The sequence below is a fragment of the Chroicocephalus ridibundus genome, chromosome 17, assembly GCF_963924245.1.
Source record: "Chroicocephalus ridibundus chromosome 17, bChrRid1.1, whole genome shotgun sequence".
NCBI lineage: Eukaryota > Metazoa > Chordata > Aves > Charadriiformes > Laridae > Chroicocephalus > Chroicocephalus ridibundus.
In genome coordinates this window covers 8,437,240-8,452,909 of record NC_086300.1, presented here as the reverse complement: position 1 = coordinate 8,452,909, position 15,670 = coordinate 8,437,240, and the positions used below count along the sequence as shown (strand labels likewise).

The window sequence follows — 15,670 nt, the reverse complement described above, 5'->3', positions numbered from 1 at the left end:
AATTTCAATCCTGATGGTACCTGGTTAATTTCACCTATGATCCCATTGAGAGCAAGGCCACAGCTTTTGTCCTAACAATACGCAATGCTTTAGTATACACCATATACCCAATCATCGCCCTGGGGTTGAATCACCATGGAGCTATACTCTATCCAATAGAGCATAGACTGTGGGCACAACAAAATGAGAATAAATGGCAAACTGTTGATGTTGACGCATGCGTTTCATGAGACCAGCAAGGATTCATTTGTGAGAGTAATACTCTCAAAGCACAAGACATTTATCTTGACACCAACCAGAATGTTTCTCAGTTTAAGATACATCCCAATGAAACCCCAGAAACTGTGCTTGTATATATTGGGAAAGGGTGCGTTTGCATGAGATCTCCCTGTAGTCTTGTGTTCATAGATGACATAGTAGTTGATATAAGTAATCACTCAAATCTTTGTGTTTGTAACTTTACTAACATTATCGGATGTGACTTCAATTATTCAGCTACTGTTACGTCTTTTCAATTGCTACAATCTAATTACACATTGATTCGAGATCTGTTGCCTACCCCTGTCAGAATGAATCTCATACTGGTGAAGAAGCTGCTACAAAACGATGACTTGAAGTGACTGCTGAAAGAGGCCCAAGAAAATGGGCAAAGAACTTTGATGACTGTCTGTCATGCTGTTGAAGAAATACACCAAGTGCTGGAAAGAGTCAAGAGAGACGGAGGACATGAATGGTGGGACACTCTTTTTGGATGGTCACCAACAGCTACAGGACTTTTTAATAAGATGCTTCATCCTGTTGTTGTTTTACTAGTACTCACTGTATTGTGCTTTGCTTTGACAGTTGTTTTGTATGTTAGACTTTGGATTATGATGAAAAGCTTAACTCGCTTGATCACTCCACGATATGTATTTGCACTTGATAACCCCCACCCCAAGAGGACAAGTGATATTCCCTATCAGTATTGAGTATTGTGGAGCTTGAGTGACTGTAGTCACGGGGTGGATTATATGGAATAATTAATAAATTGGCCAAGAATACAAAAGTACAGCATTGTTCACACATTAAGGAAAAGTATAAAATCAAGAGGCTTCTGAGGTAGAAAACAGCCGGAGCTGGCATGTGAAGAATGCAACCTCTGTGGTTGCCTGTACAAGGTTGCTTGCGAAGCTACACAATGGATGGAACGAAATGTTATCATTCCATGACCTTGCCTTGTGACGAACAGCAGATATGGTAACGAGATGGTACTATGGAACCGATAAGCTGCCTACTTGCTACCCTGAGCTAACATTTTGTCAAATTTTGATGAAATGTTGTTCTTTGTGTGAACTTTGCTCATCGTAATGTACTAAAACACACGTCCATCCCAGAGGCTACCTGCCTCCAAGGTGCGACCGCTCCTTCTTGAGTGCACCAGTCATAACAAATGTATTTATGACTAAAGTCACTCAAACTCCACTTTGAAGATAAAAAATAGTATAAAAATAGCTCAAGAGAGGGGAGATATCAGGGAAGACACCATTGCGAACAAGTCGAGGAGAACTCCATCACTGGCTTCCGGGATCAGTTGATGGGCTGGAAGTTTCTTCCCCCCCATAGGGATGCCTTTGTGTAAGACTTAGATTATACCGAGTGTTTCCTCAGGGAACTTAGAAGTCTCTCTAGAGAATCTCTATCCTACATTTATAGCCACGCTGTATTGTTTATAACTTGTCACGCATCTTGTATATTTAACAATACCTTTATTTGCACATGCTTTGAAGACAGTGTATTTATCACTGGCAATCCTAAGAACCTATATATCTGTTGTTTACTTAAACTGCACTGTTTAAGTAGCTAGTTGTTTCGGTTTCTCACAGAACATGACCAAAGACTTGAGAGTGGCCATGCTAGTTCATGAGCACGACTAGACTGAAGGTGCAGTCCACTATTAGTGTATTCATAACAAGTTTAACAAATATTAAACGCGATTGGACTAATAGTGCTGCATTAGGCATCACTCAGAATTTAAACTTAGCCGCACATAGCCTCCCACCTCGGTGAGGAGTGTTGGAATGCAAGGGGGTTTATCTTCTGCCACACAGCATTCAAGGGGAGGCTGCCCCACTGCTAAATACAGCAGGATAATCCCCTCTCTTGACTGGCTGGTTGGACTGTGTTAATGCACCCCAGGCTGTGGTTTGCCCTCTGGCCTCCAGGGCACACTGCTGACTCCTGTTGAGCCTGCTGACAACCAGCACCCCCAGATCCCTTTCTGCAGGGCAGCTCCAGCCACTCCTCTCCAAATTTATACCTGTGTCTGGTGTTACTCCATCCCAGATGCAGAATCTGTCATTTGGACTTGTTAAATTTCATGCCATTAATGATTGCCCAATGCTCCAATTTACCTAGATCCCTCTGCAAGGCCTCCTGTCCCTCCAGAGACGCATCAACACATCCCAGTTTGGTATCATCAGCAAAATTGCTCATGGCACATTCAACTCTTGCATCCAGATCACTGATCAAAATATTGAACAGAACCTGCCTCAGAATTGAGCCCTGAGGAGCACCAGTGCTGACTGGTCATCAGCCAGATGTAGCCCCATTCACTACAACCCTTTGAGCCCTGCCTTTCAGCCAGTTTTTCACCCAGCACACCATATTCCTGCTCATCCCACAGTTGACTCTCCAGAACTTCTCACTTTACTTCCCAACTTTTCCAGAAGGATAGAGACACTATTAAAAGCCTTAGTAAAATTCAGAAAAACTCCATCCACCACCTTCCCTTCATCCACTAGGTGGGTGACCTCATCACAGAAGAATATCTAATTAGTTCGACAGGACTTTAGTCAAGTGACCATCTTCAACAGGTATTTATTCAATGTTTCCTTTAGACCTCCTCTTGCTATCTAAGTACTTAAAAATCCTTTCTTGTTGACTGACACAAGACGGGCCAACTCTCAACTCTCATTGAGCCTTGGCCTTTCCTGCCTTCTCCCTGCATATGTGAATCGGAGCACTATAACCTTCCTGTGAAGCCTGACCTTCCTTCCAGAGTTTGTACAATTTCTTCTTCCTCTTCAGTTCCATGAGGTCTTCTGCCCCGTCTGCTTAGCTTGAAACACAGTGGAATTGCCTGTTCCTGTGCTTTTAAAAGATGGTTCTTAAAAACTGAATACTGCTTGCAGACTCCTAAAAGCAGATTCTCAAGGCACAATCCCAGGATGAATGCTGGTTTACAAGTACATAATAGGTTCATTGCCTTCAAAGAGAAGAAACGCGAGGAGTTCGAGATGAGTGGGCAGTTGCAGGGCTACGATCATGTTGGGATCATGGAGACAGTGTGGGATGGCTCCCATGACTGGCATGTTTCAGTGGAGGGATACAGGCTCTTTCAGAAGACAGACTGAAAAGGCAAGGAGAGGGACTTTCTCTTTCTGTGAGAGAGCAGCAGGAGTGCATGGAGCTCTGCCTGGCGATGGGTGATGTGCCAACCGAGAGCTTGTGGGTAAGCATTAAAGAGAAGACAGATAAAGACACACTGTAGTGGGTGTCCCCTATAGGACACCTGATCAGGAAGAACCAGCAGAGGAGACCCTCTACAGGCAGGCAGGAGCAGTCTGATATTCACTGGCCCTGGCCTTCATGGGGAAATTCATCCACCCCAATATCTGCTGGAGGAGCAGCACAGCAGGACATAAGCACGTTTCCTCAAGTGCATGGATGACAACTTCATCACCCAAGTGGTAGAGGATCCCATGAGGACAGGTGTTCTGCTGGACCTCATAGGTATCAAGGAGGAAGAGCTTGTTGTGGATGTGAAGATCAAAGGCAGCCTGGGTTGCAGTGACCGTGAAATGGTGGAGTTCATGATCCCAAGGGGACTGAGGAGGGTGAATAGCAAGCTCATAACCTGGGCCTTTAGGACAGCAGGCTTTGGTGCCTTTAAAGACCTGCTTGGAAAATTCCTGTGGGGTATAGCCCTGGAGGCAACAGAGGCTTAAGACATCTGGACCACTTCCTCCAAGCTCAAGAGCAGGCCATCCCAATGAGCAGAAAGTCAGGAGAGCATGCCAGGAGGCCTGCATGGATGAACAAGGAGCTCCTGGCCAAACTAAAACACAAGAAGGAAGTGAGCAGAGGAAACTGGGGAGGAATCCAGGGACACTGTCCAAGCATGCAGGGATGAGGTTAGGAAAGGCAAAGGCCAAGTGGAACTGACTCTGGCAACAGATGTCAAAGGCAACAAGAAGGCCTTCTCTAAGGACACAGGTGACAAAAGGAAGGCTAGAGGAACTGTAGTCCCCCTGCTAAATGAGTGGGCCTTCTCTGATGCTGCGCAGCCTGGCAACACAGGACATGGAAAGGCTAAGGTGCAGAATGCCTTCTTTGCCTCAGTCTTTGCAAGCAAGATCAGTCTTGAGGAATCCTATGTCCTTGAGACCAGGAACTCTGGCATAGAGTCCAGTTGGAGGCCTGTAACCAGTGGGTGTTCCTCAGGGGTCAGTGCTGGGCCCAGTCTTGTTCAATGCATCCATCAATGACCTGGATGAGGGGACAGAGTATACCCTCAGCAAGTTTGGTGATGATACAAAACTGGGAGGAGCAGCTGACAGACCAGAAGCCTGTGGTGCCATACAGCGAGACACGGACAAGCTGGAGACTTGGGTGGAGAGGAACCTAATAAAGTTCAACAAGGGCAAGTGTAGGGTCCTACACCAAGGGAGTAATAACCCCATACACCGGTACAGGTTAAGGGCTGACCTGCTGGAAAGCAGCTGTGTAGAGAGAGACCTGGGAGTCCTGGTGGACAGCAAGTTGACTGTGAGGCAGCAATGTGTCCTTGTGGCCAAGAGGGCCAGTGGTCTCCTGGGTGCATTAAAAAGGGTGTGGTCAGCAGGTCGAGGGAGGTCATCACAGAATCACAGAATGGTAGGTGTTGGAAGGGACCTCTGGAAATCATCTAGTCCAACGCCCCTATCAGAGCAGATTCACCTAGAGCAGGTTGCACAGGAACGCATCCAGATGGGTTTTGAAGGCCTCCAGAGATGGAGCCTCCACCACCTCTCTGGGCAGCCTGTTCCAGTGCTCTGCCACCCTCAAAGTAAAGAAGTTCCTCCTCCAGATGCAGCCTCAGCAGGGCAGAATAATATCCCGGTGGTGGTAGAGGGCCCACATAACTTTGATTTTCAGCAGCATTGAAATAATGGGGGAAATAACTTTTACAGCTCTTTAATACCCATAGCTTGGGGAAGGCTGCTTAGTTTCCTGAGTAAAAGATTAAAAGAATCCATGAAACCCAGCCCACCTGCACCCTACAAGTGACCACTGGAATGAGTTGGGAGGGAAAGAAAGACAAGGCACGTCCTTGGGAGACCAACCAAGGATTAAAGGGTTGGGAGTAGTTTGGCCCCTTTCTGTCAATGCAGCCACAGACCACCCCACCAGTGTGCCCCAGGCCAACATCACTTGCCTGCACTGCACCCATCCAGCACTTGAGCTGAGGCTTCTGCTATCAATGACACATTCCTGCCCCAGAAATCATGGGGTCTCACAATCCCAGCACTCAGAAGAAGCCTCCGTGAGGGATGGTGGACAGCATAAGCCAGGAAAAGAGAAGGCGGCGTTGGAAAAACAGCTACCCAGCCCATGTCATTAGCTGGGATGTTTTCTGTTCACCATGAGCAGCTTAGACAATTGCCACTGCCATAGAAGCTACCTCTGGGCCCAGGGCAGGTCAGGGCCACCATAAAAGCCAGCCCAACTCCTTGTTCTCCCATCCACTTCTCTCTCCTCCTCCTCCTTGGGAACCAGGTGAGTCTGAAGCCCTTTCCTTGCATCGTTTTCTGCTCATGCAGATGTGTACTCCTCCCTCCTATAGTGGGCTGTGGTGATGCTCTCCATGAGAAGGGGAAGAATGGTGAAGGTGTGAGTAGAGAGTGTCTGGGACTTGGTTGAGGGGAGCTGTTCTCTTAAGAGATAGGCAGCAGCCTCCTTGGGCCTGGAGACACTTTGCATTATTTTGAAAGAGGACTTGGCACTTGGCTGAGGTTGCCCTTCACTGCAAAGATTGGCAGCAGCCTGGTTGGGCCTGGGTGATCCTCACAGTACTGTGTCTGGTAACCCTTTTGCCTCACTGCACAGTTTCTAGCTCCTGGCTCAGCAGGTGCCTTTGACACGCTTGTGGTGGAGTGACAGAATCCTGGCAGACTGTTCCTCACATGTGCATGTGCTCTACTGCCTCTCTGCCCTCTCTCACAGGTGCGTCTGCAGCAGACAAGAGTCATGTCCTGCTATGACCAGTGCCTGCCCTGCCGGCCCTGTGGTCCGACCCCACTGGCCAACAGCTGCAATGAGCCCTGTGTCAGGCAGTGCCAGAACTCCACCGTTGTCATCCAGCCCTCCCCTGTGGTGGTGACCCTGCCTGGCCCCATCCTCAGCTCCTTCCCACAGAACACCGTTGTGGGATCCTCCACCTCTGCTGCCGTTGGCAGCATCCTCAGCTGTGATGGAGTGCCCATCATCTCTGGGTGCTGTGACGTCTCTGGCATTTCCAGCCGCTACTATGGCAGAAGGTGTCCCCCCTGCTAAATGCGCTGGTGACAGCCCTGACAAGGACCCCCAGGAATCTTGAAGCTGTTGCCTCCGTGAGGACAGAGCACCTGACCATCGATTTCAGAGAGGCTGAGCATCCAGTGCTGCCCTTCCAAGGGAGGAAGACTGCTGGGTTTCTCTGAAAATGTGGCCAAAGTCTAACTTCCCTGCCTTATTTTCTCTCCCATCTCCTTCTTGTCTTCTGTTTTTTGGGGTTGTAAGACCTGCAAAGCCACCGTGGGCCATCTGCTGGCCCCTCTCCCTCTGTGGGACAGGCCTGTGGGATCTCAACTGCGGGCCATGGGCACAGGCTTTCAGCAGCTGCTGATCCTCTCCCTGCTCTGGCCAACTCCTCTACAAGTGAATTTGTTTCCCACTTCAGGGTCATTAAAGTTTTCTGCATGCTAACCTCTGCTTCCATGTCATCCTTTTCATGGTGGACCTTGTCTTGTATTGCCAAGGAAGAAAGGCATTGCCTTGAGTAGCAGAGGATAAGGTGAGGGCACAAACAGAACAGGAAGCAAAGGGTGGCCTACAGAGCAATGGGTTCCTTCCAGTCACTGTCCCTTGGTGCTGAGGAAGATATACTCATCTCCTCCACAGCCAGTGGGCATCAGGCCCTGTACTCCAGCATCTCTGCTCACATACTATCCCCTGGTGTCAGAGTATATTCAGCAATAGGGAGACTGATCACTGCTTTCCCTTGGAGAGTGCTCCCCAGTGCTGCTGGAGGCTCTGAGAGGCCAGCAGCTCACAGTCCTGTGCAGAAGGGGATTCCTCCTGCTCTGGATAGCCCTGTGGCGGGAAATGAAGCTCAGTCAGAAGATGGCCCCAGAGGATGCAGGAGTAAAGATGGTGTGAGAAAAAGCCTTCAGAACGACCCCTGACCTTCTCATCCTCATTCTCCCACTTGTCCCCTGAATGAGGGAGCATGGTCTGCACCCAAGGGCAAAGGTAGTAAGGGCAGGACACCTATACACCCTCTACTCCCTCTGTTCCCTGCACAGTCCAGCAGTTACACGGATGTGCAGGGCTAAGGGGACTCACAGGTTGATGTTGAAATCAGCATGGCCAGGCAACACACCAGGGCATTCATTCCTCTCACACACACCCAGCTCCCATCAGACAGGGCACCCCAAGGGCAGCAACCAGTGCCAAAGCCCCCATGGTTGGTCTGGGGTGCCTGGCCTGGGGTGCCTGGCCTTCTTCTAGGCATGAAGTATCTTTCCCCAAGGCCAGTTCTTCTCCTGGTAGGGCCTGTTGCTCACCTCTGCTTGGTGGGTTTTCCACCTCTCCAGCTTTGTAAACCTGGTCCAACTGCAGAAGAAATGGTGCAGGGCTGCGGGAAGCCTATGAGGTATTGCATGAGAAGGGCTCCAAGGATGGGCAGAGTGCACTGGGGAGAGCAGGTCCTCCAGATCCCAGCACATAACCATGCAACAATTGGAGGGTCCACAACGTGGTTCTGAGTATTTTCAAAAATTCTTGTAATCATGTAATTCCAGGAAGGAGCAAGAGGGAAATAACACAATGGAACCAGTTTTAAGGTGTCTCTATCTCAAGAGAAGACAAACCAAATTGGTGTCGGGGATGATGAACGTGCCTGCAGTTATTAATAGTGGTCAAAATTAATAAATCACTAACATGTATGTGCAATGGCTCATGTGCGTGCTGCTTGTGTTTTACCAGACTTCCAATGCATTGGCTACAGGAAGACAGTGCCTTCATTTAGTGTGCTATGGGAATGCTTGAGGCCATGGTTGCATAAATTGATGTGTGGAATGGACAGAAAACATTCCATCACAGGATCTTGTCCTGCAGACCCCTGGGTGTACAGGGGGAGCTGCGCTGCCAGGGCACAGCTGAGGGCCCCTTCCCCCACCCTCAGCCTTGCACAGACACATCCCCTCCTTCCCCTGGGTTCTTGCACAGCCAAGGAAGCTCCCTGCACCGGGGTGTCACGCACTGCACAGAGGTACAAGGCACTGTCAGAGAGCCCGACTTCCTCCAGCTGCAGGAGGCTGTATTTCTCGGTGGTGTTCAGCACGGTGGTGAGACGGCCACTGGGCTTGCGGCCAGCAGTTGCCTGATAGGAGACCAGCTGGGGACCTTGGCCTTTCCTCTGCTGGTACCAGACCAAGCCATTAAAGTTGGAAGTCTGGTATGTGCAGGTTGTCTGGAAGGTGTCTCCCTGCTTCACTGTGACTTGTGCTTCTTGCTGGGTGACAGTGGTCTGTCCCATGGTGCCTGGAAGAAAGTGAAGGTCAGCAGCTTGGCAGGGAAAGGCTCTGGGAAGCAAACCAGGAGTGGATAAAAAACCCTGGTTGCGAAGCTTCCCTCCCTTTCCCTTACCCTGCAGGAATATTCTGAGGCCTGGGGACAGCATGATAGGGAGGAGATTTGGGCAGCACCTTGGAGTTCTCAGCCCAGCATGGACCCTGTGAGAGTTGTACTGTGTCCCTGCTCCTCCTCCCTGCTCCTGTTCCTACTACATAGAGGAGCAGAGAAAAGCCTGTCAGGCCTGATCTTCATGTGCTGGGACCAGCAACCCTCCAGCAGGTAAAGGGGCCCATGCAGCTACGGCAAAAAGATTCACCCTGCTTCCCCATCCATCCCATCTCCGAGGGCTCCCAGCTCCCTGAGTATATACAATGGTGAGCTTGAAAGAGGGATCCCTGGCTGTGTCAACATCCAGGAGAAAAGTGGAAGCCACGGCAGACATGTGCCAGCCAGGAGGCAGAATGGGACACCCAGTTAACGTCAGTGGGATGAGAGCTTTAAAGTCCCTGTAAGAGCTTTGACAGGATCTACTGATTTGCACTGGAAAGGGAGACATGTGAGAGTGAGAAAGAGCGCCGAGATCTCCTATGGTGAGAGCAGGTGGATCAGAAGAGAGAGGCAGAGAGAAAGGCATTGAAGGTGAGAGAAGAGCAGCAGAAGAGGTCTGAGGTATCTCTTCTCTCTCCTTTCAAACAGTAAGAGCATCTTGAGAAAAGAGATGCAAAACCACAAATGTGAGCTGGTATTTCACAGTGTTTTCCTGTAATTCAAGAGTAGTTCTCTGCATGATCCTGATCAGGCTGGCAAGGGTTTCCTTGGGGGAAGAAGGATGCATTTATAGAAAGCCAGGACTTACCCAGCAGTTGCCCCAGGAAGGCCGTGAGGATGAGAGATCCGAGGTGCATGTCGACATCAACCCGCCTCTTTGTGGAGTGAGACAGAGTCAGAAAACCCCCTCCCAGCCCCGAGATAACAGAGTTGCCGGAAACAACGCTGTTGGGGGAGCAAAGGAAGCAGCGGGGAAGAGCAGAGGTCTGTTCTTCCTGTGCCTCAGATGCTGCTTCTGGGTTTCTCCCTCCTCCAGCAGCAACACCTGTGGCTCCCTCAGCCAGTGGCATTCTCAGCATTTCCCCATGAAGAGCCCCTGTGGGCTCTGGGGGCCCCAATTGTGGGAAGGGGCTGTTCCCAGTGAGCTCACAGTGGAGTCACCTCCCAGCTAGAATTCCCTGCTCTTCTGCACTCCCACTGCTTGGCCACTTATAAGGTCAGGGATTTCTTCCCCAATGAGGCTTAATATCTTCTGCTGTGCTCCCCAGATCTCTTGGGACACTGCTATTTCCTTTGGGAACAGAATTCTCTTCTGTTTCTCTCACTTCTCCCCTTTCTTTTTCATCTTCCTGGGAACAATGCCTCTCCCCCAGCTCCCCACAGTTAGCAGAGGAACCCTCCTGTGCGGTAGACCAGGGCTTCTTGCCATGTCCTCTTCTGATGGGATAACCAACAGTGAGAGAGAAGAATATGGCTCCAGAACTGTTCTTAGATGCCCCAAACCCAGAGATGACACGGACAACCTATTCCTACTTTAAGGGAAAGGGTGGAAGGTCAGCAGGCAACAGAATGAGGGATGAGTGGGTCACCCCCACTCTCAGAAAACACATAGGGCACCCATTGGAGTGCTGCACTGCGAGGGCTGGGGATAGGGCAGTCCTGCACCCACAGCTGAAAGGGCATGTGAAAGGCTGGGGGTACTGCAGATGAGGACTCCTACTCCCACACCTTTGCCACAGGAACTCCAGACTGATCCCATGCACCAGTTGACAGAGAGAACACCCATCCCATGGCACCCATCCCATGGCACCCAATCCATGGCAGACAGAACAAACTCTTCATTGTTGTTAAGTTAACCTGACCTGAGTAGGCCCCGACCTGTGCTGTGCTGAGCTGTATATATCACTTGCCAAACGTGGCAACACTCCAACAAACACGTCCTTGTCTTGATCTAGGAGTGAGGCACTGTGCTTTCATATAATTGTCCTTTTGCTTAACATGAAAAAATTAGTGGTTTATTTCTAAGGAAATGCCATGAAAACTCCAGAGATGACAATGCCAGTGAGTCTCGGCATGGGCAGGATTTGCACTTTTTGTGAAACCCCAACTTGAGCTCTGCCTGATGGTCTATAAATCAAGGTTCTGAGCATCCAAAAGGGCATAACATCACCTGTACCATACCACTTTACCTTCTGTGTTATCTCCAATTAACGGTATTTTTAGTCAGCACTCTGTGGAGGAAGAGTCCCATTGTACCTGTAATCTATCTACAACCATGCTCCACCTTCATCATCCCTGCAGTCACTGGTTCTTTGACCTCTAACACATATACATGCAATGAGGTCCCTCCAGTTGCTCACAGCAAGAGGTATGAGCCCTGGGACATGTTCTTCCTTCTCCAGTTGCTGGCACCCAGGCCTTGCTTACACCCCAGTCCCTCCAGCCCCGGCACAGAGATCGACAGGGTCTGTGACCAGAGGCCGCTTCTCCAGTTGCTGGCACTGAGACCTTGCAGCACACCCTGGTCCATCCAGTTACTGGCACCCAGGCCTACAGTCTCCATGGCCATTAGTTGTTTGCCCAGTTACTGGCACCCAGAGCTCTCTTTCACACCAGTCGCTCCACTTACTGGCCCTCAGACCTTGCAGCACACACACATGGGAAAGGAAGGGAAGGTATGCAGAAGGATGATTAAGAAAGGATTTATGAAGAAGGCAGGGGGGGCTGTAGTGATCAGGCACAGGGCTCATCCCAACAAGTGCACTCACCAGCCCCTGCTTACTTGCAAGTACCTCCCTTTATCCTTCCTCCTCTCTATTGCCTCCTCTTGCTACATCCCAGTTCTCTCTTTTCCCCACTTTCGACCCTTCCCCAAAGCATTCTTTAATAAGTGTTGTCTAGTCCCACAGGACCCCCTCAAACACCCATAATCCTCATGCTCCTCTTGTCACTTCTTGTCACTTCCAAAGCTCAGCCTGACCCACTTCAGAGCTACACCTGCAGTTTCCAAATGGCCCATCAATTAGCAGCTGAATGGCTCTGGGCTCCCTCCTTGTCTCCCTTGTCACTTGCTGAGAGATTGGTGTCATTGTGTGCTTTTTTTTTAACACTTTCCCTTTTGCTGCTGCTTCCCTTTGAAAGGAAAAGGGACTTGATCTGATAGCCATACTGAACCAGCCACTCTCACCTTCCACACGCCTTTGCAGTGGCATCTGCTGACCTTGCTCATGTGTGTGAGTTCCTGAAGAGAGAACGTGGGCACAGAATCCAGAGGGACTCAGGGACACAGGAATTCCCTCAGGCCATACAGTCCAGCCAGAGCTGCAGGAGAGCTGTGAAAAGCAGAGGGACAGCTCAAGGGGATGAACAGGGAATCTTGTCCAGTGCTTGGCAGATGGGTCTTGCTCGCATGTCTAGGCTTTCACTGATCCCCAGATGCAGGGCCAGGAAGACATTTTCCCACCTTCATTTTCTGTACCTGGGAAGTAAAGCCACAGAAGCAGTCATGTCTCCTACCAAGAGCCCCCTTCTCCAACAGTGGCCATTGGTGGCCATTGGTGGGAAAAGTAAGAGCTGGACAAGCAGCTGGGATACTTCTCCTGAGCACTCACTGCTGTGTCCTGCTCAGTTTCAGTGGCTCAAAGGTGGCCCTGAGTCTGCTGTGGCAATGCACCCTCATGGCAAGGAAGGCCAACAGCATCCTGGGCTGCAGTAGCAAGAGCATCACCAGCAGGATGAGGGACCTGACCCTCAAACTCCACTCAGTGCTAGTGAGGCCCTTTGTGGAGTACTGGGTCCAGTTCTGGACTCCCCAGTACAAGAAAGGTACTGGAGTGAGCACAGCAAAATAGTGGATGGACTGGAGCATGTTTCCTCTGAGGATGGGCTGAGAGGGCTGGCAGTGTTCAGCCTGGGGAAGAGAAGGCTTCTGGGAGATCTTGGCAATGTGTGTAAATAGCTGATGGGAAGGAATGAAGAAGAGACTCTTCTCAGCCAGGCCTCCTTGGGACTCCACAGCTCTTTGGTGAAGATGATCATTAGGGTGAGAAACTAAGGGAAAGACACCAAACTGTGACCCTTACTCTGTTCCAGCTTCACAAGGGCTAAAGGGAGTTTTTTCAGCACTTGGTGGTTCTTTGGGCAGTCAGGCCACAGCCAGGCTTCTCACAGCCCCCCATGTCACAAGGTGCTTGAGCTTCCTCTCAGGCAGACATAGCCTGATGTATAATTGCTGCCTCTCAGCTCCAGGTCACACTGCCGAAGGGGCCTGGGGCACCGGAAAATCCCTGTAGGAACCTGAAGGAGGAAACCAAGCAGCCTGCTGTCAGGCAGTAGGAGGCAGGAGGCTGTTTTCCTCATGGGATGAAGTGTAAAGGTTTCTTCTGGATTGTGCAACGCATGGGATGTTTAGGAGAAGCAGGAGAGATGGGGAACAGGGAGACAGGGAAAAGGAAAGACCAAAGCTGTTTGGCCTGGAGCAAGCATGGGAAGACAGATAGAGACAGGGATGAGAGGGGCCAATCCCATGCAAACATGTGTCTGATGTGTGTGTTGACCTGGCCATGCCTGTTGCTCTGCCTTGTTTGTCACCTGCCAGGATTTCCCTGGAAACACAGTCATCAAGTCCAAATAAAATAAGGAGTCCAAATAAAATAAGGATCCTTCACTCAGAAGGAGTGCCTTGGAACCTCTGACCCATGTCAGAAGGTGCTTGAGCATCATTTCAGGCATAGTCTAGTGTAGAAGCGCTGCCTCTCAGCTCCGGGTGTTTCTACATCCTCTTATGGGATCAAACCCCTTATGGGATGAAGTGGAAAAGTTTTTTTTCTGGATTGCACATGACATGGCATGCTTAAAATAAGCAGCAAACACAGGAAAATGGAAGGATCAAAGCAGTTTGGGCTAAAACAAGTGTGGGAAGACAGATGGAGAAAAGAATGAGAGGGACTAAAAGTGTGTGAACATGTGTCTGATGCATGTGCTGGCCTGGCCATACCTGTTACTCTGCCTTCTTTGTCACCTGCCAAGAGTTGCCTGGAAACACATTTCTCGCTGTCCTTTTCTGAGGACCATTTGGCATTGGCAACTGCGCCCTGGAGTCCCCGTGGTTGCAGAGCAGAGGAAAGCAGCTGCTCAGGGTTCCCTCGGCATCCTCGTGGGGAAAGTCAAGAGGCCGAGAAGAGGCCCTGTATGTTCCATGCCAGCAGTGGGCGGTCCGTGCGGCAGGAGCGAGGGCTGGGCGGCTGCCCGTGGGCAGGAGGATCTCTGCCGCCCGCCGCCCTGTGCGGAGCAGAAAGGCGCTGCTCCTGGCCGGGCGCCAGCGGGGCCGGCGGCTGCCATCGCTCCTTGCCGGGCCCCGCCGGACACGGCCAGCGCTCCGGGCACCATTCCTGCCCCGGCGGCGGCGGCAGTGTGGCGGGGGATTTCTGTGTGCGTCCCGCTGGGAGCGCGGGGTTGCCGGGGCCGGGGCCGGTCGGGCGGGGGAAGCGGCCCGGGGCGAGAGGCCGGTTGGGGCGAGGCGGCCCCGGCGGGCGGAGCGGCAGCGCCCCCTGGCGGGCCCGCGCGGGGCTGTCCCCCCGGCCCCGACACACACGCCCGGCCCCGCCCGCGCCGGTTCCTGCCCGGCCGCAGCCCCGGCTCCTCTCCCCGTGTCTCCCAGGGCGCAGTAATACACGGCCGCGTCGTGGCGCCGGGGCCGGGCGAGCCACAGGGCGCTGGAGCGGCGGTCTGCCGACACCCACAGCCGCCCCGGCGGGTCCCGCAGCTCTTTGGAGCCTTTGAGAGTGCTCAGGAGCAGCGCGGGGCCTCGTCCCGGGAGCTGACGGTACCAGTGGATGGAGTCGTAAGGCTTTATGTTGGGGTGCGAGCAGTTGATGCTGATGCCGATGCCCTCGGTGGTCTCTGCCATCTGCTGCTGCTGTACCTGGGCTCCTCCTGCAGATGCTGCTTGGAAAGGAGAAGGAAAGGACAACATCTGTTAGAGATGGTCCAGCTCTGATGGCTCTTGTAACAGAGGAATTGTCAGGAACTGTAGTAGTGACACAGGACAGGAACAGATGGGGACGTGGGCCTACCAACACAGATGGAGAGTGATCCTGGTGTGGGTGTCTGGAGGGATTAGAGAAGGAAAGGAGGGAAGCTGAAATTTATGCATGCGGAGATTAGGTAAAAGTCAGGTTAATGGATGGGAGGATGAATGGATGGCAAGAGAGAAGACCAGGAGGGGAAATGGGTGTTACAGCAAAGGATAGAGGGCTATATTGAGGACAATAAGAACTGCAGAATGAACAGGGGTGCATGCAAAGGTAGACATAAATGCAAGCAGGTCTACCAACAGAAATGATGAGGACATCAGGAAAGTAGGAAGAGGAGTGGAACAAAAGATGTCAGAGAGGCAGGAGGGGGAAAGAGAGGCTGAAGAAGGAGAGGGAAGAGTTGGTGGTGGGCTCCCCGGGGAATCTGCCAGGCATAGCCTCGGCCCCATCCACCGCCGCCAGCCCCACGCACCCAGCAGCAGCACAGCCAGCCCCGCCAGCCCTGCGCCCCGGCACCGCCCCATCCCACCGCTCCGCCGTCTGCCCCTCGCTGCCCCCCGCCAGCCCCGACTCTCTGGTAAGAACGCATCGCCTCCTGTCCGCCGCCTCCTCTCCTCTCCCCTGCGCAGCCGCCAGCTCCACCCCGGGGCTCAGCCCCTCCTCTGCGCCTCTCCGGGGCTCTCTCCGGCGCGGGCAGCACTTTGCCCAACTGGGAAATGGACTCTCCCCGT

General features: G+C 51.7%; 1 protein-coding gene and 2 gene segments (V, D, J or C); 1 reads left to right on the top strand and 2 right to left on the bottom strand.

Annotated features, from left to right (window-relative positions):
* Positions 1–6,267: 6,267 nt before the first annotated feature.
* On the top strand, positions 6,268–6,573 carry LOC134524446 (feather keratin Cos2-3-like). The gene has a single exon (XM_063354492.1). The coding sequence runs from the start codon at positions 6,268–6,270 to the stop codon at positions 6,571–6,573; it is 306 nt and encodes a 101-aa protein (XP_063210562.1).
* A 693-nt stretch (positions 6,574–7,266) lies between these two features.
* LOC134524741 (T cell receptor alpha variable 1-2-like) lies at positions 7,267–9,761 on the bottom strand. The segment is given in 5 exon segments: positions 7,267–7,371; positions 7,465–7,493; positions 7,845–7,893; positions 8,543–8,823; positions 9,713–9,761. Coding segments are annotated over 5 exon segments (513 nt in total).
* Positions 9,762–11,123: 1,362 nt separating this feature from the next.
* Positions 11,124–15,484, bottom strand: LOC134524739 (T cell receptor alpha variable 26-2-like). The segment is given in 4 exon segments: positions 11,124–11,135; positions 12,092–12,145; positions 14,567–14,847; positions 15,412–15,484. Coding segments are annotated over 4 exon segments (399 nt in total).
* Between the last annotated feature and the right edge of the window lie 186 nt (positions 15,485–15,670).

Coding starts and splice junctions, on each gene's coding strand:
- LOC134524446 (XM_063354492.1), top strand. CDS start 6,268: ATGTCCTGCTATGACCAGTGCCTGCCCTGCCGGCCCTGTGGTCCGACC.